The 19902-nt window shown below is 48.8% G+C and overlaps 8 protein-coding genes across 13 annotated transcripts; 3 read left to right on the top strand and 5 right to left on the bottom strand.

Annotated features, from left to right (window-relative positions):
- Nucleotides 1-215: 215 nt before the first annotated feature.
- On the top strand, nt 216-814 carry FOXG_09196 (uncharacterized protein). Its single transcript, XM_018388244.1, has one exon. The coding sequence runs from the start codon at nt 254-256 to the stop codon at nt 725-727; it is 474 nt and encodes a 157-aa protein (XP_018246270.1). The 5' UTR covers nt 216-253; the 3' UTR covers nt 728-814.
- Nucleotides 285-3015, bottom strand: FOXG_09195 (uncharacterized protein). The gene is made up of 2 exons (XM_018388243.1): nt 2822-3015; nt 285-2763 (listed from the first exon to the last, which is right to left on the bottom strand). Exons 1-2 carry the CDS (start codon nt 2927-2929, stop codon nt 880-882), a joined length of 1992 nt encoding a protein of 663 aa, XP_018246269.1. The 5' UTR covers nt 2930-3015; the 3' UTR covers nt 285-879.
- Nucleotides 3016-3967: 952 nt separating this feature from the next.
- On the bottom strand, nt 3968-5885 carry FOXG_09194 (dimethylaniline monooxygenase (N-oxide forming)). 3 transcript variants are annotated; one of them, XM_018388242.1, is made up of 3 exons: nt 5540-5885; nt 4918-5491; nt 3968-4868 (listed from the first exon to the last, which is right to left on the bottom strand). In XM_018388242.1, exons 2-3 carry the CDS (start codon nt 5308-5310, stop codon nt 4143-4145), a joined length of 1119 nt encoding a protein of 372 aa, XP_018246268.1. In that variant the 5' UTR covers nt 5311-5491; nt 5540-5885; the 3' UTR covers nt 3968-4142. The 3 variants fall into 3 exon arrangements, with proteins under 3 accessions (XP_018246268.1, XP_018246266.1, XP_018246267.1); XM_018388240.1 differs by having other exon boundaries at nt 5559-5885; XM_018388241.1 differs by having other exon boundaries at nt 4918-5885.
- Nucleotides 5886-5995: 110 nt separating this feature from the next.
- Nucleotides 5996-7678, bottom strand: FOXG_09193 (uncharacterized protein). The gene has a single exon (XM_018388239.1). It carries the CDS (start codon nt 7087-7089, stop codon nt 6430-6432), a length of 660 nt encoding a protein of 219 aa, XP_018246265.1. The 5' UTR covers nt 7090-7678; the 3' UTR covers nt 5996-6429.
- Nucleotides 7679-8706: 1028 nt separating this feature from the next.
- On the top strand, nt 8707-13209 carry FOXG_09192 (uncharacterized protein). Of its 4 annotated transcripts, none has more exons than XM_018388238.1 (6): nt 8707-9204; nt 9687-10061; nt 10108-10189; nt 10238-10357; nt 10403-10648; nt 10694-13209. In XM_018388238.1, the coding sequence occupies exons 2-6, from the start codon at nt 9944-9946 to the stop codon at nt 10899-10901; spliced, it is 774 nt and encodes a 257-aa protein (XP_018246263.1). In that variant the 5' UTR covers nt 8707-9204; nt 9687-9943; the 3' UTR covers nt 10902-13209. The 4 variants fall into 4 exon arrangements, with proteins under 4 accessions (XP_018246263.1, XP_018246260.1, XP_018246261.1 ...); XM_018388235.1 differs by having other exon boundaries at nt 8707-9560; XM_018388236.1 differs by having other exon boundaries at nt 8707-10061.
- Nucleotides 10943-13203, bottom strand: FOXG_09191 (uncharacterized protein). Its single transcript, XM_018388234.1, has one exon. The coding sequence runs from the start codon at nt 13161-13163 to the stop codon at nt 11088-11090; it is 2076 nt and encodes a 691-aa protein (XP_018246264.1). The 5' UTR covers nt 13164-13203; the 3' UTR covers nt 10943-11087.
- Nucleotides 13210-13352: 143 nt separating the features above from the next.
- On the top strand, nt 13353-15988 carry FOXG_09190 (ATP-dependent RNA helicase DBP4). The gene is made up of 2 exons (XM_018388233.1): nt 13353-13576; nt 13627-15988. Exons 1-2 carry the CDS (start codon nt 13448-13450, stop codon nt 15883-15885), a joined length of 2388 nt encoding a protein of 795 aa, XP_018246259.1. The 5' UTR covers nt 13353-13447; the 3' UTR covers nt 15886-15988.
- Nucleotides 15933-19871, bottom strand: FOXG_09189 (uncharacterized protein). Its single transcript, XM_018388232.1, has 2 exons — nt 19052-19871; nt 15933-19005 (listed from the first exon to the last, which is right to left on the bottom strand). Exons 1-2 carry the CDS (start codon nt 19371-19373, stop codon nt 16229-16231), a joined length of 3099 nt encoding a protein of 1032 aa, XP_018246258.1. The 5' UTR covers nt 19374-19871; the 3' UTR covers nt 15933-16228.
- Between the last annotated feature and the right edge of the window lie 31 nt (nt 19872-19902).

The raw sequence follows: 19902 nt of genomic DNA, 5'->3' as shown, positions 1-19902 counted from the left end.
CCGGAAATCGCTTCTCCAAACGGACGCTCCACGCCCCGCGACCTCCGCCTCCCGAAAACCCCACAATCTTCGAACCGGACAACTTGACCCAAATAGGAAAAACCATGCTATCGCCATCTTATCATTCCCCGCAAACACTCCGGTAACATTGCTCCAAAGAGGGAATGAATGTTTGGTGATGGCTAACCTCGCCGCTTATGTGTGAAACTAGAGTAAGTATCTCGAGGAGGATTGAGGCTTGAGAGATGGGTATATGAAAGGGACTCTTCCTCGATTGTCTGTATCTAGCATCAAGCAATCTACTTCTGTCTCAAACATTCCATCTCTTCACCTAAACAAACCCTTAAAAGTCAATCTCCAAAAGACTATCAAAATGGCCTCCTTCAAGCACTTCGCCCAAGCTCAATCCAAATTCGAGATCCCCCCTCTCTCAGGCGGAAACACTTTCATCGGCGACATCCACTCCACGCCCGAAGGCGCCGAGAAGCCCCTGGCCATGGGTCTTTTCCGCGTCAACAAGGGCGAGCCTCTCACATACACATACAAGTACGACGAGTGCAAGATCATCCTTGAGGGAAACTTTGTCATTGAGGACTCGACGGGCCAAAAGGTCGAGGCCAAGGCTGGGGACGTGTTTTATATCCCCAATGGCGCTACGCTTACTTTCTCTTCGCCGGATACAGGGTTGGCGTTTTATACTGGTGCGAGAAAGATGGGCGATCTATAGATGGGAAGGGCTTGGATAGCGGGATCTGATAGATTAGAATGCTTCCATATATGAAGCTCTCAATTAAGCCAATAACCCGAGTTAAACTCATACTGTGATATCTCCCTATAAACTCCAACATTGATCCAATAAACAATCTTATTTGCAGTCACCTAACCAAACATTGATCTCAAGTTGTTATCCTCCATCACGTCCACCCAATGCACCGAAGCCGACCCAGGTGCTTCACTATCATAAGCATCCCATATCGCTTTGATAAGTTCCTTCGCCATCATGACTGGTTTCGGCGGTAAACTGCTCTCCAACATGTTCAGCCGACCGGTGATGAAATGCCGAGCGTTACTAATGTCGAGGGACATGCGGGATATTAGGTTGGCAGGTGGCGGTGAAGTACCTAGCATATCCATAGAGAAGGGATCCGTCTGGAAGTTTGACGAGCCGATGCCTGTATTGAATGAAGAGGTAGAAATGTCAAGCATCGTCGTGGTATCGTAGCGAAGGCTAGTACTCGCGGTGATGTACAGCAAAGGCTGGATACAGCGTGTGCCAGAATTGGGCGGAATATGCTCCAAAACATTAACAAGACGGAGACTCAACGGAATAATCCACTCCTCCCAAGGAATATGTCGACTATTCGCATGAACAGAATCGGTCGGTAATCGCAAAGCCACCAGATCCGGGAACGTCTGATACAGCTGCAGCAACGCAGCGAGTTTATAAGCCTCAGCGACCTGCGCAAGATGAAGCGACGGTGTCCGATAATCTCCCGTGTTAGCAACACAAAGGGTATTCTGGAACTCAAGCCCCAGAAGCTTCTCCTCCAACCGCTGCGCCTCTTGGATCTCCTCCAGAGCTCGCTGGAAATCCCGCCCTGTTTCTTTCGGTAGTTTCAGATTTCTTCGGAAGCTTCGGCAGAGCCTTATCGCTTGTGCAAAGAGCTGAGATGCAAGCGGGGAAATGCCAGTCCACGGGTGTGGTGAGTTGTCCATGTATCGCTCGGCTAGTTGCATTGAGGAGTCGGTTTGAGGGCCTGTGACTGGATCATCGGTGTCGAGAGCTGTGTCGTCTTGGTTAACTGCTGCGAGGAGCATTTCACAGTATGTTAGACTTCTGTTGAAGAAGGATAAAAGTTCGAGGTCCTTTGCTGAAAGTGATGAAATACGGCGGTTGAGGCGATTTAAGATCTTGCGAGCTGATCGGAAGAATGGTAGACCTAATTGTCTCGCATCAACCCAACACACCGTCGTTCCCAGACAAAATAGTGAGAATAATGCACCAGCGGGCATGTTATCGACGGCTGGGTTCTGAATAATCTCTTCTGCCTCTGAAAGAACTGATCCGGTGGCCGCTTGCAGGAAATACATAGCCGATTGCTTCATGTGCGGTAATCGCGTAGACAAGAATCCAGCAGACATGCTCTGCAGCGAACTAAACACAGATTGTGAACTCGTGCATAGCTCAAGAGCGAGTTTTCGATTGAGGTTAAAGTCTGAATCGAAACCAGACCATAATGTACAGACTTGTTCGAACCAGTTGCTGATGAGGAGGGATGAAGTGTCGGTTATGAGACCAACAGTGAGCGGCGTTCCTTCAAAGTATTGAGATTCATTCGTCGGCGTAAGAGCTTGAGATGTCATTTCGACATTCTGGACCGTCATGTCGCTTAGATTCTCTTCAACGATGGAATTCGACCGCGCAAAGATATCGTTATCCGACTCGGTACAAGAACTTGTCGTCCAACTCGCGTCACCAAGGATTGAAGTGTTGTCTTCAATTGGCAACTCCTCAGCCAGCGCTGGAGCAGGTGTATCTAGCGGAACATCGAATACCGCAGAAGGTGTCGCTACGAATGACGGCTCGGGTTGCATAGTCGAACTTCTTCGCGAAGACGTTGGTGAGGTCGGGGCCGCGAACTCAAAGTTTACTTCGCCAGGTTGATGTTTGAAGGACCATTTAAACTCTTTCCAGTACCCGCCGCATTTAACGCCTTTGTGAATACATCTCAGACACTCGGGTCTTGTTTCGTCGCATTTTGTCTGGATAGTGAGTATGCGTTCTCAGAACAAGCGAAAAAGAACAAGCAGATTGACCTACATGCTTTGCCTTGCAAGTAACACAACCTGAGCGTGATCGTGGATTAGGACCATTCTTGGTCTTTGAAGCTCTTCTGCAATTTGTCTTTGTTGATGTTTTCGTCTGCATTTTGCGCCTCTTAACTTGGTAAAAACGAAGAGGTTGGAGCTATGAAATGAAAAGGAGAGAAGATCGTCCTCGCAAGAACATGGAGGTGTTGGTCATTAATGGGGATTCGAGAAGGGACATGGGGGGCGTGGCAACGTATCTCCAGGCCCTGGACCATTGGACGAGATAAAAACGCGGGGAAGTGCATCACTATCAGCCACTAACAGACGCTAATTCTTGGTTCACTGTGACGACGTAACGCTGATAAGAGGTGAAGCTATTTGTTTCCCCCTAAAAGATAGGCTTTGGAAGCCGAGATGAGACGTATACGTCTGAGCGATGTTCTGAACTCTTCTATCTTATGAACAGCTTGTATCGTATTGAGGTCAATGCCTCATAATGTGCTCTTCAACGCGGAAACAAAAACTATATATCCATATCCTGGGTCACATTCTAGAGCTCAAGTGGACATTTGGTGGAGTCAAGCATCGATCCCGATACTCCACCAACTCGCATCTCGGCACTCGCTTATCAAGCCTAACTACGATAAGAATTCAACATTCAAAGCTCAGATGTCTCAAACAGTAACATTAAACAGCTCAACGTTTCTTATCATCTCAGAACGTAAACCTTCTTCTTACAGCTCATGTCAGAAAGCTTCCAGAAGTCATGGCTCACTATTGATCTCCGGCAAGATGCGGGGTGCACACCCAAACCACATGCTCACTAATGACGCCTCGTCTTCTGTTTCGTGTAACTCTGTCCTCCAAGTTTTTGAGAGGCTCGACCGAAGCAAACTATTACTAAATGGAAATTCATTGCCGGCATGTTAAGTTCATGACATCCCCTGGAAGCTCCACCTTGAAAATCCGGGGTATGGGGTAAGCTATACGGATAACAACGTCAATTCATTAAAACTAAGCTGTTTAACCTGGAAATACATATTATATAGTGGCCCTGTAGAGCCTTGATTCGATATTTTATTCTCGCAAATATATGCACTCATAGCTAGCATCACTGGTTTTTGAGGCGGGAAAAGAGATGGTAAGGCGTGAACCTCTCCAGCACTTTGAACTCCGGCACCTTGTTAATGTACACGAGACATTCAGTGCTCCGAACATGGTGACCAGATATGGTCAATTTCTGGCTCTTTGATCGGAGTTCTATATTCCTGCTCTATTTATACGTCTAAATCTAGATCAAACACAATATCTACTCTACAGTCCAAATCCATCTACAACCTCGCCTTCACACCATCCTTCTCAAGATCCGCCTTCGCCTTCGCATTCCACCTCCTCCACAATCCCTTCCTCAACTCCGTACCCTCTATAAAATTCCTAAACCACTCCCTCCTAAACTTGGGCAACTTGCGTCCCACCCCTGCCTCACCCTCACCCGCAAGCTCCCTCACCGCCTCAAAGTAATCCTCAAAGTCCGGAAACACAACAGAGAACTTTGGTCCATCGCCGTGTGTCTGTATCCTCTCATCCTCCCACCTCTGCATCTCCTCCTGTGAAGGTACAGTCGCTCGGCCTGCGAGGATACGAGCTGCGTAGACGGCTTGCCACTCGAAGATCTTGAACGTGAGACCTGCGCCTACTGCGCCGACGAAGAGAATTGTCGGATCTTTCTGCCATACGATGTGTTGGTATAGACCGGGGACGCGATTGTTGCGGACGGGGAGGGAGGGGAGGAATGGGAGGGTCCAGCTGTAGCCTGTGCCGAAGATGATGTGGTCTACATCTGCAACGCTGGTTCCGTCGATGAAGTGCACTGTTCGGTTGACGACTTTGGCGATAGATGGGTGTTGCTGGATCTTGGGGTGGTCAAAGGCTGTGTCGCCAAAGAAGACGTTTGTGGTGTGGCCGATGGTGACGCAGTGAATTGGTGATTTGGCTGTGTCGACGAGATCAACTGCGATATCAGCCGCTGATACAGAAGCACCCACAACAACGACTCTCTGTGCACGCAAATTAGTACTGTCACTGTCTTAAGGTCGTACAACTTACCTTGCCGTGAAAAGAGTCTCGCCCTCGGAAGTGCTTGCTGTGCACCACACTCCCCGGCCTCGTCTTCTCAAACTGCTCCAAGCCCTCCACAGCCGGAATATACGGCACCCAGTAATGACCGCTCGCCACAACCACAGCATCAAAAGTCTCACTCCACCAGTAATCCTGCTTCTTTCCCTCCTTTCTCAACACAACCTTCCACTCATCACCAGTCTTCTCAACATGTTCCACGGTGGTGTTGTACGAGATGAGATCTTGGTAGTGGTTACGATGCAAGATACCTGCGATGTAGTCACGCATGACTTTCCAGTGCCGAAAGGGCGTCTCGGGGCCGTGCATCCCGATTGATCTCTCACTGCGGATTTCGGGGATGGGCTCTTGTGTGAACTCCATGGTGGATGTGTCAACGTTGGTTTCTAGGTATGGGTACAGAGATGATTCTTCATGGCGTGGTTGCGTGGACTTGGGAAGAAGTGTTGGTAAAGTCTCAGGGATGGGCAGTTGCTCATCTGCTGTACGATCTGCGAGCTTTGCCAGATTTGAGATTGTTGGAGGTTGAGTTGTATCACCAATCCTTGCATCGTCAGCTCAAATTCTCTCACCATATAATCTGGTATTTTACTAGAAATCTGATAACTTACCAACATCCTCCAGGCCCTTCACGGCGTTCAAAAACCCTAATAAGATCAAAAGTCTTCTCTTGCACCAAAGCATCAACCGCAATAGCACCCGCTGGTCCGGCGCCGATGACCGCCACACGCTTTACACGAGGGACAGACATGGTAACAACTCAATGCAGAAAACAGCGCAAGTGTAACGACAGGAGAAGCGGAGGAGATGATCTATTGTCGTATGCGACAAGTGAGGGAGGCGAAATATAGAAAAAAGAAAAGATTTAAAGACGTTTTGTCGTTGAGTCGGAGGATTTTAGCGGCCGATATGCTCCACATGCGGCACGTTTGTCAGACCAGACCCTTGATTGTGCCTCAGATGCGATATATCACGCCATAGCAAGGGGTTGTGATATATACATCTCCGATTTGTTGTAAAGCTGTAATTGAGTTTGTGTCATGGGATTGTTCGTATGAGATTTATGGATTCTAACGCCATTTATTGATCTGCCGAGCTTCTAGAGGATTTGAAGTTTTCGGGCATAGTGACACTGATAAGCTTGACAAGGTTTACAAGAGTTCTCGTTTATATCAAAGCTCGCTACGATGAGTCTATCGTCACCTCTGTAGCATATGAAAACACAGACCAGACATATTCACCTCCAGTAGTCCCCGCCCACAACAAATGTCAAACTCAAAAGCAATGGTATTGAAGGTATAAACTGCATAACCAGATGCATCGCAGAAAACATCACCATGATTCAGTCATGCAACATGCACTCCCGACTCCAAACGATCAACCATCTTGAAAACGACACAGATGCAAACAAGCCATGAACGCCACGCAGAATAGACACAACAGCCGTAACTTTTCTTCATCAAACCCATAGCTCATCAACATCTAAACAATAGCTCCATACTGTCTGAACGATGCTCGCGATGATGGCGGAACAGACTGTTCAGGTCGATACGTCTCAGGGCCACAACGTTCCAACTCTCGGAGCCAAGCATTCATCCTCGCCTTCTTATCATCGCCCAGACTCCCATACTCATGCGCAGCCCAATCATCCTCGCTCAAGCTCCACAGCGTCAGATGTTCAAAGATGGCCATGACAGCAGAGATGACGATAACCGCAATCGGATTTCCCCAATCATCGGACCACGCAGCGTAGAATATCAGCACAAAAGCATCGAGCGCATCGCTGAACAAGTTCGTCGCAAGCGCACGGGTTACTTCGCGACGAGCAGCCGAGTCCGTCGCAGCGTTTGTAGTATCGCTCGTGTACAAAAGCCCCGAGAGGAGAATATCGCGAATGCCAATTAGACTAGCGAGCATATATGCTGAACCATCAGGTGCGATATCGAGGGCCCAGAGGCCAAACCGTGGGTATGCTATTAAGGAGACACCGCGGGCGAAACGGGCGAGAGAGAAAGTCGTGATGGCGAACCGCTGAACATGGTTCGCTGCTGTAGGAGCAGGAGGTGGTGGTTGCTCATATGGCGATGCGATAGCTGTGGGCGTGGAGATGGGAAGCAGAGGAGAATTTGAATGTGGCGGCATTGCCTTGATTATTACGTTGGTGTTTCAAGCCGTCTCGTCACAGTAGATATTAGGTGACGTTGTTGGAGGAGGATTTGGATCAACGAGCTCAAAATTATCACGGGCCTGTATTAAAAAGACGATAAAAAAGTAGAAAATAGGAAGACTCAAGAGAAACGGGAGAGTTGCGAGTAATATGAATACCATAATGACACAAGAGATATTATCTTCCAAGGTCTTGTAACACCCATGCCTAGCACCAAAAAATCATCAAGCTCACGCGTTTCCCCACAGATAAAGTGGCGTCTGTTTTAGAGGGCGATGACCCCCAAATTCGCTCCCCTCCATCACGATCTCGATGCGACGCAGCCTTGGGAACTTTAGCTCCGACAGTCGGTGAGAGAAGAATGAGTGAATGATGAAGCGATGTTTTGATGTTCGATGTTTGGGAGGGGATGATCGCTCTGCAATAGGGGTCCTCCAGTGGCGATGAATCATGAATGGTGCATTGCATGTGTCGTCTATATTTGCTCCCCTTCTACAGTCAGTAATTCTACTGTTTATGGATGTGATGCTTTGGTGATGAACTGGTGGAGATAAGACGATATCATCCCACTCCGACCTGCTTCTAATCAAACCACTACCACCATAATCACCACTCTCTTCTCCCCCGTGTTCCTCTGCTTCGACAGGCGCTTTCAAGGGGCCGCACATCAGCCTCTCTCGATGCGGCCTTGATCACACCCTCATTAATACAAAGAGGGTTGCTAGCATGCATCGCGTCTCTCCCGCCTCTGAGCGGGGAAGAGCTATATCTGATATTTCGTGACAGGGATTAGCTATGGTGTTTTCCCAGCCTTCTCTAGTGCCTTTTCCTCTGTAACTGGTTACAATGGTGAAATATGGTGACTTGAATTGCCTTGCGATGGTGTTCTCATATATTGTTTTGGGTCTTGTGCATAACAGATCAACAAACTAGCCAGCCTCGCCTCTACAAGTCTACCACTCTAACTGCATTCAAAGAGTTCACTTGATCGGCCAAGTCTTAGTATCGCGACTTTTGACTTGGTGTTGTGATTATCAGACGGAAACGGCAGCTAGAGAACCGGATCGTGCGGGATATCCCACCCTTTTTCACCATCACGCGGACAGATCTCTTATCTCTATCATACACTGCTGCCAACCAAGGAGCTTCACTCGCTCACTCACACTTGCAGGGCAATGCATTGGTATTTATCGTAAACGCGCAATATGCACTGCATGTGCATATGTGCGTATGAGGAGGGGAACACTGGCATTGTAATACGGTCATGCTGGTGAATTGTCCATAAATAACTCGATGCAGATGGCGGTTCTGAAATGGCCTTGATACAGATCGAGTTTTATTGGAGGCCTGTATTTGAGTCAGTTTCACAAAACATCTTCGCTATGCAAACAACTTAAAGAGTCATGAGCTGTTGATGCCTGTTTGCGCCTTGGCTTGATTAACCACTTTAATGGAATCTCGTAAAATTAGGTAGCTTGCACCTACGTCTTTTGCTCGGTCCAGACCCAGGATTTCGGGTGCAGTTATCCCTGCCATTTCCTGCTGAATGGTCAACTCTCACTCGAAGTGCAAACATTTGAACTGTCTCAGCCATGCTGCAATATCACCAACCGCGTGCATTGTAACCAATTATAGTGACATATCAGCAAACGACAAGAAAACACCGACATGAATACCCAATCCAGTGACCTTCACCTTCAAATCCAAGCTAGGATACTGTAACTCTTACCCCAGCACTCGCTTCTCCCCGTCAGATCTATCCCCCGATCTCGCCAACTCTATTTCCTCACCCGAGATATCGCTTCAAACACTCACGCCAGTAATTCCACCATCTCCATAAATTACTCGAATGCGAAAATCTCGGACATCAAGTCAAACCCCGAATCTATCTAACCATGGAGAGTACCTCGCTCGTGCCGTGTCGACTGGCATGTTCTCTACGCCAAGGGGTCCAGATCAGGCACTAGTCTTGCAGCGCCGAGGACGTCAGGATTGCCAAAGAGAAAATTCCAAAGGATGCTCTATAGCTTCTGCGTAAACGGGCAAGTCAAGATGAGCGACGTACGGGAGGGCTATCCTGTTTCGTCAGTGTAAGTTGAGATATTACGCAATTTATCATGTTTAAGGGCCTTCTTCCCACTTGTCTCTCGTCTTTTGGAACCTGTCACATTTGCAGTGGAAGAAGCAAAACAGGCCATCTTTGTGGAGTCTTTAATTGGATGTTGTATCCGGTTGTGCATATTCTCGTGATTTTTGTTCTCTCCCCCTCATCGAGTGAGGGAGTATTTATACTAGATGTTGTCCCGAGGAGTCGAGGCGCATTGTGATAGTTGGAAGAGAAACGGCAAAGACATGGGTGCTCACGATACAGAAGGTAAAAGGGCGAGCACGAGGACTAGTCCTCCATTACAGGAAAAGTCAGATCCGGCGGGGCATGATGAACAAGGTATGAGGATGACATTCACGTTGGGGCATTGAGTGGATAGTGAATGTCTAGTTGAGATTGAAAGAGTCAGAAGACAGATGAAATGAGCCGCACAAGACAATCGTATGACAACTAACACCACTCCAGATACAGACCCAACCCCTGATGATAACCAAGGCCTCTTGCATGGCAACGCAGTAATCGAAGCCGGCGGCAGCGACGAAGACGGTGAATTCTCCGCTAGCGACTTTGATCCCGAAGATTCTTCAAGTCTTCGCTCCTCCTCAACATCCATAAGCTCCAGTATTCTCGAACACAGCTATCAAAACGGTCGTCGATATCACCGTTATCGCCATGGCCGATATCCCTTACCGAACGATGAGGCGGAGCAGAATCGTGAAGATATGCTTCATGCGATGATGTTGGAAGCCACAGATGGACGGTTATTTTATGCGCCGGTTCGTGAGAATCCGCAGAGGATAGCGGATTTGGGGACTGGTACGGGGATTTGGGCTATTGAGAGTATGTGAAGAGAATGAGTGACAGGGAATGATGCTAATGGTGTTAGTTGGTGAGAAATATCCGAGTGCTGAAGTATTGGGATTGGATCTAAGTCCAATACAACCGACATGGGTACCTCCAAACGTCAAGTAAGTCATACTCACATATACACATATTCTCAAATCTAACCTGTACAGATTTTATGTGGACGATATCGAAGACGAATGGCTCAACGGCGATGACTTTGACTTCGTTCATCTTCGCAACATGATCCCAATCCTCAAATCGCCTGTAACCCTCCTCAAGCAAGTATATGCGTAAGCCCGCCCCTTCTACGCCCAATACTCCTCTAATAATACCAGAAACATGAAGCCCGGTGCTTGGGTAGAACTCCAAGACGTAGATGGCCAAGTCCACACAGACGACAACAGCATCCCTGACGATTGGCCCCTGAAACGCTTCACAGAAATCATCCTCCAAGCATTCGCTCTCTACGAAACAAACGCACACGCCGCTGTATTCGGAGGCCAATATCTTGCTGAAGCAGGGTTTGTTAATATAAAACACAATTTTATCAAATTGCCTTATGGGACATGGCCAAAAGACAAGTAAGTCACACCACCTACGGAGAGAGTTGTTGCTAATGGTGTAAGGGTCATGAGATTGGTGGGCATGTATTATCGAACTGCATGTGAGGAATTCTTCCCGGCGATTGGGAATTTGCATTTTCCGCAGTTGGGATGGGGCAAAGATGAGATGGAGGTGTTTTTTGCAGAGTGTAGACAGTCCATGAGGGATCCGAAAGTTCATGCTTATGGGAAGATGCATTTTTGGAGTGGCCAGAAGCCATTGGATGCATAGAGTGCATTGATGATGGGATCTACAGAACCGCGATGAGAAATGTTGAAAGATTTATGTATCGAGGATCATGTTTGAGCGTCGGTGCCAGAAGAGAAGAACTGAACAGTATATGCTTCATGATTTATGCTATCAAATACCACTTTTGAACCCAACTCCAATCTAACCAGATATACATAATCTATTATATTACCTCCGTCCCTTCTTAGCCTTCTTACTTCTAGGCTCCTCATCCCCTCCCTCTGCATTTCTTCTCTTCTTCCTACCCTCCTCAAGCAACTTCTGCATACCCTCCGTAGCCTTGAACTTGGGATTCGAAGGATCAATAGCATACTCGTGACTCTCAAACACAGCCTTGAAACGATCATCGTCAACATCCATGCTAAAGTCCTCCTGCAGACCGCCGCGGGATTCTTTGGCTAGGGCCTTCTTTTTGGCTTTGCCCTTCTTCTTTTTGGCCTTCTCTGCGCGGACGATTTCGTTCATGTCGAAGTGGTCTAGGTGATCAGCTTGGTCTGCGTCCACGTCGGCCATGACCTTCTCGAGCTGCTTCTTCTGGGCTTTGTTTTCGGCCTCGGCGGCTTCGCGGGCTTCGCGCTTCTTGAGACGGTCGGCTTTGCGGATGGAGGTCTTGGAAGATGCTGCGGGGTCTTCGGCGGCAGTGAAGAAGGGGTCGTCGAATCCAAGGTCGTCAGCCTCGCCTGCAGGAACCTCGACAGCCTCCTCTTCCTCCTCCTCGGCATCAGGGTCCTGGCCAGCACGCCGAGCTCGTGCAGCTTCGCGCTTCTTCTCCTTTCGCTCCTTTTCCTTTCGGATATACTTCTCAATTGTTGTCTCCTCCTCGACTGTCTTCTTTGGTGCGCTCTCTGACAAAGCAGGCGTGAAAGTAATCTCCATGTCGCCTACGGGGGCGTTCTTGGAAGATTTGGTAGGTTCCTCAGATAGACCCAAGGCAGCGCGCATTTTTCGACGCGCCAATTCCTTCTTGGAAAGCTTGGGCTCATCCTCACTCTTCTCTTCGACGACCTCTTCTTCCTCCACATCGTCGTCATCTTCGCTGTCGCTCGCCAAGTATGCGCGGAGATCGTTCTCTTCGATCTCGTTGCGACTACCACTAAAAGCGCGGTTGATGGATTCCTTGCGCGATGCCTCCTCAGGATGCATGTCCCAGGTAAGCTTGACCTTTGAGCTCTGAAGGGCGTTTGTCACGAATTCTACGGGCTTGTATGACTCGGGAACCTTTTCACACTCGTCTCTTGGCTCGTCATCGAAAGTGACATCGTCGGGAACGAATCGAAGATCGAGGAAGTTGGAGGATGACTGGTACTCTCGTCCATCGACAGCCTCGTAGAGCTTCTGTGCAACAGCTGGGCTTGAGCAGACCATGACGGCATAGTAGTATCGTAGACGGTCAAGCTGGTAAGATCGTAGCGCATCACTGTCGAAGTCCTGGTCGTCACCCTCTTGGAGCAAACTCTTCTTGATTCGCTCGTCTCCATCCTCACTTTCTTCATCGCTGTCATCCGAATCGTCGTCCGAGTCGTTCTTGGAGTTCTTGAACAATGCCTTCGGGGGTCCTTCAACTTCTTCCTGCTGCATGCGCTCCTTGCCAAATTCACTAGGGTATACTGAAATCTTGTCGATCTTGCCACCAGTCTCAGGAAGGAAACTGTTGAAGAGAGCCATGAGGTCAGTAGATTTAACGTGGTCCCAGTCAAGGTTGACAATGGCGATTCGATTCGTCACTTCTCCGGCCTCAACATCGTTTTGCTCATCTTGGAATCGCTGCATGTCTCCCTCGGTATCGACTTGCGCGCCACCTTCTTCTTCGTCGGAGTCGGACTCTTCCTCCTCAGAATCAGAGCCGTCTTCAGAAGATGAGAAACCACCGCCTCGGGCAGGGTCGTATTTCTCGTGCGCCTTTCGCAATTCTCGCTGAACGACCTCGTCATCCTCGACCTCGATGTCATCTTCCTCCTCTCCCCCCTCCTCCTCGTCTTCTTCTTCATCCTCCTCGCGGTACAACCTTTGTAGAGCCTTCTTCTTGGAATCCGACTTTACTTTTCGGCCATATCGGTCGACCTTGGCGGTAGCAGTGAACTCGTCATCTTTAAGCATGCGAGAGAATCGCTTGTCGATTGTGGTTTTTGTCTGCTTCTTCGAGGGCAAACGGAATCGGGGATCGGTCTCGAAGTCGGCAAATCGCTCATCAGCGATTTGACTCGCCGCAGGGGCAGCCTTTTTCGTTTTCTTGTCGTTTTTCATATTGTCTTGACGAAGCTAATTGTGATGAATTCGCGAAGCTTGCTTGAGTGGAGGGGCAGAAAACAGTTGGATTCAATTTTTTGGCGGTGAATCTTTTCTGCCATGGCGGTAAGCTTCTTCCGGTAAAGCGCCCCACAGTCGGCCATCGGTATTGCCAGGCGCCGCGCATTTTCCAAAAATTTCCAGTGACTCTGGACTTGGACTTCGATTTTGGTTTGCGCCAACGATAAGGTCTAGAGAACGTCACTCAATTCTCTTCATCTATATCGTCGCGACTCCATATAATGCCTCCCCATGCGCGATCTGGGCGAGCGCCTAAGCCCCAAAAGAATGGTCGAACCGAGCAGCGCCAACAGAAGCGCAAGAGAGAACAAGAGGATCTCCAGCAGCTTGAGCAACGAGTGAACGATTTGGTATGGGGATAAATTACGACAATCTCTTACTCTGGCTAATACGAATTCAGGACCCCAAATCGGATGAAATCAAGAACTTTTCCCATCTTCCTCTCTCTGTACCAACCGCCAGCGGCCTCGAGGCCTCACATTTCCAAACCCTTACCGATGTCCAAGCTCACGCCATTCCACTGGCTCTCAAGGGCAAAGATGTTATGGGAGCCGCCAAAACAGGAAGCGGAAAGACCCTCGCTTTTCTCGTTCCCGTTCTAGAAAAGCTCTACCGTGCCCAATGGACCGAATACGATGGACTAGGCGCCCTTATCATTTCTCCCACTCGAGAACTCGCGGTCCAGATCTTTCAGGTGCTTCGAAAGGTTGGCAGAAACCACGTTTTCTCAGCAGGCTTGGTCATCGGTGGAAAGAGCTTGAAGGAGGAAGCGGAAAGATTGGATCGAATGAATATTTTGGTTTGCACACCCGGTCGAATGCTGCAGCATCTTGATCAGACAGCTGGTTTCGACGCCAACAACTTGCAAATCTTGGTTCTGGACGAGGCAGATCGCATCATGGACATGGGTTTCCAATCCGATGTTGATGCGCTAGTCGAGCATCTTCCCAAATCACGACAGACACTTATGTTCAGTGCCACCCAGAGTAAGAAGGTCTCGGATCTTGCTCGTCTCAGTCTCAAGGACCCCGAATACGTCTCTGTTCACGAAGCAGCGGCTAGCGCTACTCCTACAAACCTCCAACAGCACTACATCGTTACACCTTTGACAGAGAAACTCGACACATTATATGGCTTCATCAAGGCTAATTTGAAGAGCAAGATTATTGTCTTTCTGAGCTCAGGCAAACAAGTTCGATTCGTATACGAGAGTTTCCGTCATCTTCAGCCCGGTATTCCTCTACTACATCTTCACGGCCGCCAGAAGCAAATTGCACGAATGGAGATTACAAACAGATTCACAGCTGCGAAGCAATCGTGTTTGTTTGCGACAGATGTCGTCGCGCGGGGAATTGATTTCCCTGCCGTTGACTGGGTTATTCAGGCCGATTGTCCTGAGGATGTAGATACATATATCCACCGAGTTGGAAGAACAGCTCGATACCAGAGCAATGGTCGAGCTGTGCTATTCCTCGACCCTAGCGAGGAGCCAGGAATGTTGAAGAAGCTTGAGCAGAAAAAGATTCCCATACAAAAGGTGAATGTCAAGGAGAAGAAAAAGAAGAGTATCAAGGATCAACTACAAAGCATGTGCTTCCAGAACCCAGATCTGAAGTACCTTGGCCAAAAGGCCTTCATCAGTTACACACGGTCAATTCATTTACAAAGAGACAAGGATGTTTTCAAATTCAACAAACTAGATCTTGATGGCTTCGCTGCTAGTCTTGGTCTCCCTGGTACACCGCAGGTCAAGTTCAGAAAGGGCGAGGATATCAAGAGAATAAAGAATGCTCCTCGTGTTGGCATGTCTAGCGACTCTGAAATGGAAGAAGATGGGGAAAAGCCAAAGAAGAAGAATGAGGTGCGCACAAAGTACGACAAGATGTTTGAGCGAACAAATCAAGATGTTCTGTCAAGTCATTACAACAAGCTTGTGCTTGATGGCGATGAGAACGCGGATGATGACGACGGTGATTTCTTGTCGGTCAAGAGAGTACTGAAGGATGATGAGCTAGACGACGAGGCAAACAACGCTTTCAAGAGCACAGCGAAGGTCATTGATGGTCTAGGTGGTGAAGAACCATTTGTGGTCGACTCAAAACGTCGTGAGAAGGCTCTCAAGTCAAAGAAGAAGATGCTCAAGTTCAAGGGCAACTCAACCAAAGTCGTGTTCGATGAGGACGGTAACGCTCATGCTATCTACGAGCTCAAGGACGAGGACGACTTCATGGGAGAGGGTCCAGCCGAAGAACAGCGTCGCAAATTCGTCGAAGACGAGACGTCGCGCGTTCGCGAGGCAGATGTGGACGACAAAGCTCTCGCCAAGCAAAAGCGTCGCGAGAAGCGAGAAAAGCGCAAGGCTGCCGAGCGAGCAGAGCGCATGGGCATTGTATCAGACGACGACGGCGACGCACCCATGCTGCACAACGCAGACGACGGCGAAGATCCTCTGGCGCTTATGCGATCGCTGCCAATGGGAGGCGACAGGTCGGACAGCGAGGAAGATCGCGAGCCGCCCAAGAAGAGAGCCAAGAAGTGGTTCGAGGACGACTCGGAGGACGAGAAGAAGAGCAAGGGCAAGGGAAGGGTCATCAAGGTGCAGGACGAGCCGGAGACTTTGGAGGATCTCGAGGCGCTTGCTACTGGGTTGTTGGATTAAGGAGGTGGACAGGTTCGATACCCTCTGGAGCCTTGTATATAGGGATAGACAAAAGTTGCGAATTAAAATGCATAGGGTTAATGTTCAAATTCATCGTCTCGTGTATCTTATAAGAAGTTGTTGATTGTCATCAGAAAGGTCATGATTGAATTATAAGTAGCACCATTCTCAGCAAAAGCTATCCATTCCCATACCAGCTCCACGCTTCAATGCCTTGCGTATATAATTCACACTCCCACACAAGACTATGTACATGAACCAATCAACTATCCCCAACGCCTAGAAAGCAAATCGAAGTCTAAACTGCACCAACAGATATATGCATCCGTTGGTTTTTACACAACTATTCCACCACGTTTCCAAATAGCCGAACGCGGTAAAAGCACGTATGGTCTACCGCGCCGTAATTGCCCATGGATCGAACGACGATCTGGTCTGTGCCGATTCCGAGGTTGGAGAACTCATCTTTCATGTGCTGTACGTGAACGCCGTCGTTTAGCTCGTTTCCAACGTACTCAAAGTCGCTGATCTTGACGAATTGATCGGACAAAGGGACCGAGACATTGCGGTTAGTTGTGTCTTCTCTGAACCAGTTGGCTGTTATAGCAAAGACTTGATCACGCTCCATTTTGTCTTCGAATCTAGCAAAGACTTCGATCTGTCGCGGTCGAGCCAGTGGATCTGTCGTTGCGTTCTTATTAATGTGTTCGATCACGATGTCAGTGGGAACGACCAGATGGCCAAGGTGAACAGAGATTCTGGCACCATGGTATCGTCCGCTGCTATCGATGTCGTGAACTGAGCAAAAACAGTCTCCTTCATCTTGCCACGGGAGAAGTGCTGCCGCGGCAGGGAGAGGATGTACGCCAGAGACGCCACGCTTCAAGGCTTCTTTAGTAGCGACGCCCTTCTTCCATGGATCCCATACACCTGTCGTGAGAGCCTCATCAATGGTAGCCCCAGCGCCAACCGCAAAGAAGTTGACCTGGTGCTTGAGCCGCGTGTTCCAGTCTTCGTGAATCTTTGCCTTGGCACCAACTCCAAGGACTTCGTCTGATATAGTCTGGATAACAATCTCTCGAATGAGTTTCCTCATCTCAGCGTCCGATGTTCCCTGGGGAGCCATCAATTGCGCAGTACGAATCGACTCTTGAATATGAGTCAACATATCCGACTTTAGCTCTTGGAGCTCAGCTCGAACTGTTGCTTGGTGGGTTGCCAGTTCGTTCCCGAGATGTTTTATGAATTCGCTTCGAGTAACAACTGTCTGGTTCTGCTTGCCGAGTTGCTCATTGACAATCTGGGCGACCTTCTTGTCGAATCCAGCTCCTGATCCAGCAGCCTTCGTCTTGGTCATTGCCTTTTCAATGAGCGGTTCGAGAATCTTGTTGTTATTCTTGAACCATGTGTCCCAGAAAGCAGGCAGCTTCTCCTCAATGCCGCTGTCGACGACTTTCGTGAGCTTCGACTTGAAGTCTTTGTCTTTACCGAGTCCCGCCACGATAGCCTTCCACTGCTTTTCCGTGGAGATTTCGTAGTTTCCGCCCTTCTTCTTCATGTTCAAAAAGCTCCCACTCTCCTTCAGATAATCTTGAAGACCATGATAGAACTGTTGGGGAATAGACGGCTTTCCATTGATGGTTTCCATGGTGATGTATTGAGGGAGTTTCGCTTCCAACTTCTCGAGACTTTTCTTCTGGTCACTGAGTTTTGATGTCAGCTTTTTCATTGCCTTTTTGACTTCATCTGTAAGTTCAATGTTGTTGATGGGAGTTTCTGCGAAGACATCATGCTCATCGTCGTCTCTGCTCCAGGGCGGCCACGAGGGCAATGAGAACGATGGCATCATATCTCCAACGTTGTGAACAAAGCTAGAAGGGTTCGGTATGTGGAAACCACCTAAGCCAAAGTTTGGAATACTTGGTAGAGATGGCTTCACAGCTCCCATGCCCGAAACGAGGGAGACTCCCAAAAGCAATCCAACACTGCCAATGAGAACAGCGTAGACCACTCTTTCGGTCCAAGAACCTCGGATTTGAACACCAGATAATCCGTCGAGAAGGTTGACGAAATGATCCATAATCTTATCGACCAACCATACCACAGACTGCAGATATGTCATTGGATTTAATAACTTCCACCAATCCGTAGGGCCACCATTGTTGTATTGATCATCGTCAAAATCGTCAAAGTCATCGTCTTCACGACGTCTCCAAATCAAGTTAAATGGCCAGAGTGTTAATAACCAAGCAATCTGTTCCCGAAACCATTGACGCCATGGCTCTATTTGGGCCGCTCGTTCTCTCTCAGCTCTCTCAGCTCGTTCACGAGCAATTTGATCCTCTGCTTCTTGAATTTCTCGCTGAATGTCCCAAACGCGCTCTTGTGGATCATGGGGAATTTGACGGGCCTTTTCAAATGAGCTTGATTGCGAAGCAGGCCTATTGATTCTAGAAAAAAGGCTCTGGCCACCGCTTGTTCTTTGATCTCTCCTCTCAGGAGCAGCGTTTCGAGATAGCTGCTGTGCCGGCTGTCGACGGATTGGGTTGGCAACTGTACGCGTAGACTTTTTTGTGATTGTACGTGCCTTGCTTGCGTTGCCTCCATATTGGATTTCGCTCTCGATGTCGTCTTCGTCGCTCTCAGCAGAGCTTTCACTCTCCTCGCTATCTTCCACTACCGTAGGGTTTCGAGGCCGGGGCTGACTTTGTCGGGTTTTGTTTGGGGCTGGTGTATTCACCGTAGTCCTACTACGGGTAGCAGGCGCAGCCCTCTCCTCCGGCTCATCTTCTTCTAGTTCACGCGATTTCTGCCGTGTTTGTCTCGGTACTTGGAGTGACGTTTGTTGAGTATCCCTAGGTCTTCTGGGCTGCGTCTCAAGACTAGGTTGCTCGCGTAGGCGAGATGGCTGTAAGCTGCGCTGTACAGACGTGTCTCGTTGAACTCGAGGGTTCGGGTTGGAGGCAGCAGGCTGCCTTTCAGTTCTTATTATCAAAGGTGGCACCGATCCTATCGTTGCATCTTCGTAGTAGTCACTTTCCAACCCAAAGCTTCGTGAGCTATCATCATCTCTCCCAGTCGCTAATTGCTGAACAGCGATTGTTGCTGAGCGTGATGCATCTAATTCATGTTAGGATTTGTCGAAAGCAATGTCCATATCACTTACTGTCTCTTGATGGACCCGCATCATCTGCCCTTGCGGACGCTGCCCTTGGCTTTGCTGGTCGCACGAATTCTTCCTCATCATCGGCGTTGTTTGCGAGGGCTTGATTGACGGCACTGCCCAAATCCATGCGCTGCAGACCAGCTCCCACCTTTGGTGGTGGCTCAGCACCAGAGCCATATGTGTACTGTCTCCGTGTGCTTGGCGTTCCTTGCAGAGCCGGTAAGTGAGGTCTCACCAACGTATTCGTCGACTCATTCGTGGGTTGTTGCTCGGGTTCCCGACTTGTGAGGCGGGTATTACGTCTACTGACTCTGGGAGGCATGGTTGAGGTGAGATGTGGAGGCTGAGTGAAGCTGGTATGAACAGAAAATTGAACAACAAAAAGAATCCAATCTGAAAGGGAATGCGCCCTTTTGTTTCATGAAAATCGTGTCTGTTGTCTTTGAGATGAGAGTGGGTGAAAGTGGTCGTTCTTTGTCGTCTGAGATGAAAATAGCAGCACTGACTTTGTGTCGACCACACAGACGTATCAAATCAGCGCCACCAAGTAGCTCCCCGCTTCTATTCGCGATTCACAAAGACAGGTTTGCCGTGTGCCAGCTTGACTGGCCAATCTAAGCGTTGAGATGTAGTCAAACACAACAAAGAAACATGTTGGTGGCGGTGAGATGAGCAAACAATGAATCTTGAAGGGTGCCGTCAAAAAGTTCGCGATAATGGCAGTGCAATATTTTCGGTATCAGCGTTGAGATCTTTTTGCTGGGCTGTTGAAATGCGACTTGCTTTTTTTGTCGATACTTCTTGTGATGCTATCGCGAAGATGCTGTATGCAGCCGACGCGATACGCGCCG

The sequence above is a fragment of the Fusarium oxysporum genome, chromosome 9, assembly GCF_000149955.1.
Source record: "Fusarium oxysporum f. sp. lycopersici 4287 chromosome 9, whole genome shotgun sequence".
Lineage (NCBI taxonomy): Eukaryota > Fungi > Ascomycota > Sordariomycetes > Hypocreales > Nectriaceae > Fusarium > Fusarium oxysporum.
This window is presented reverse-complemented; position numbering and strand designations above follow the sequence as displayed.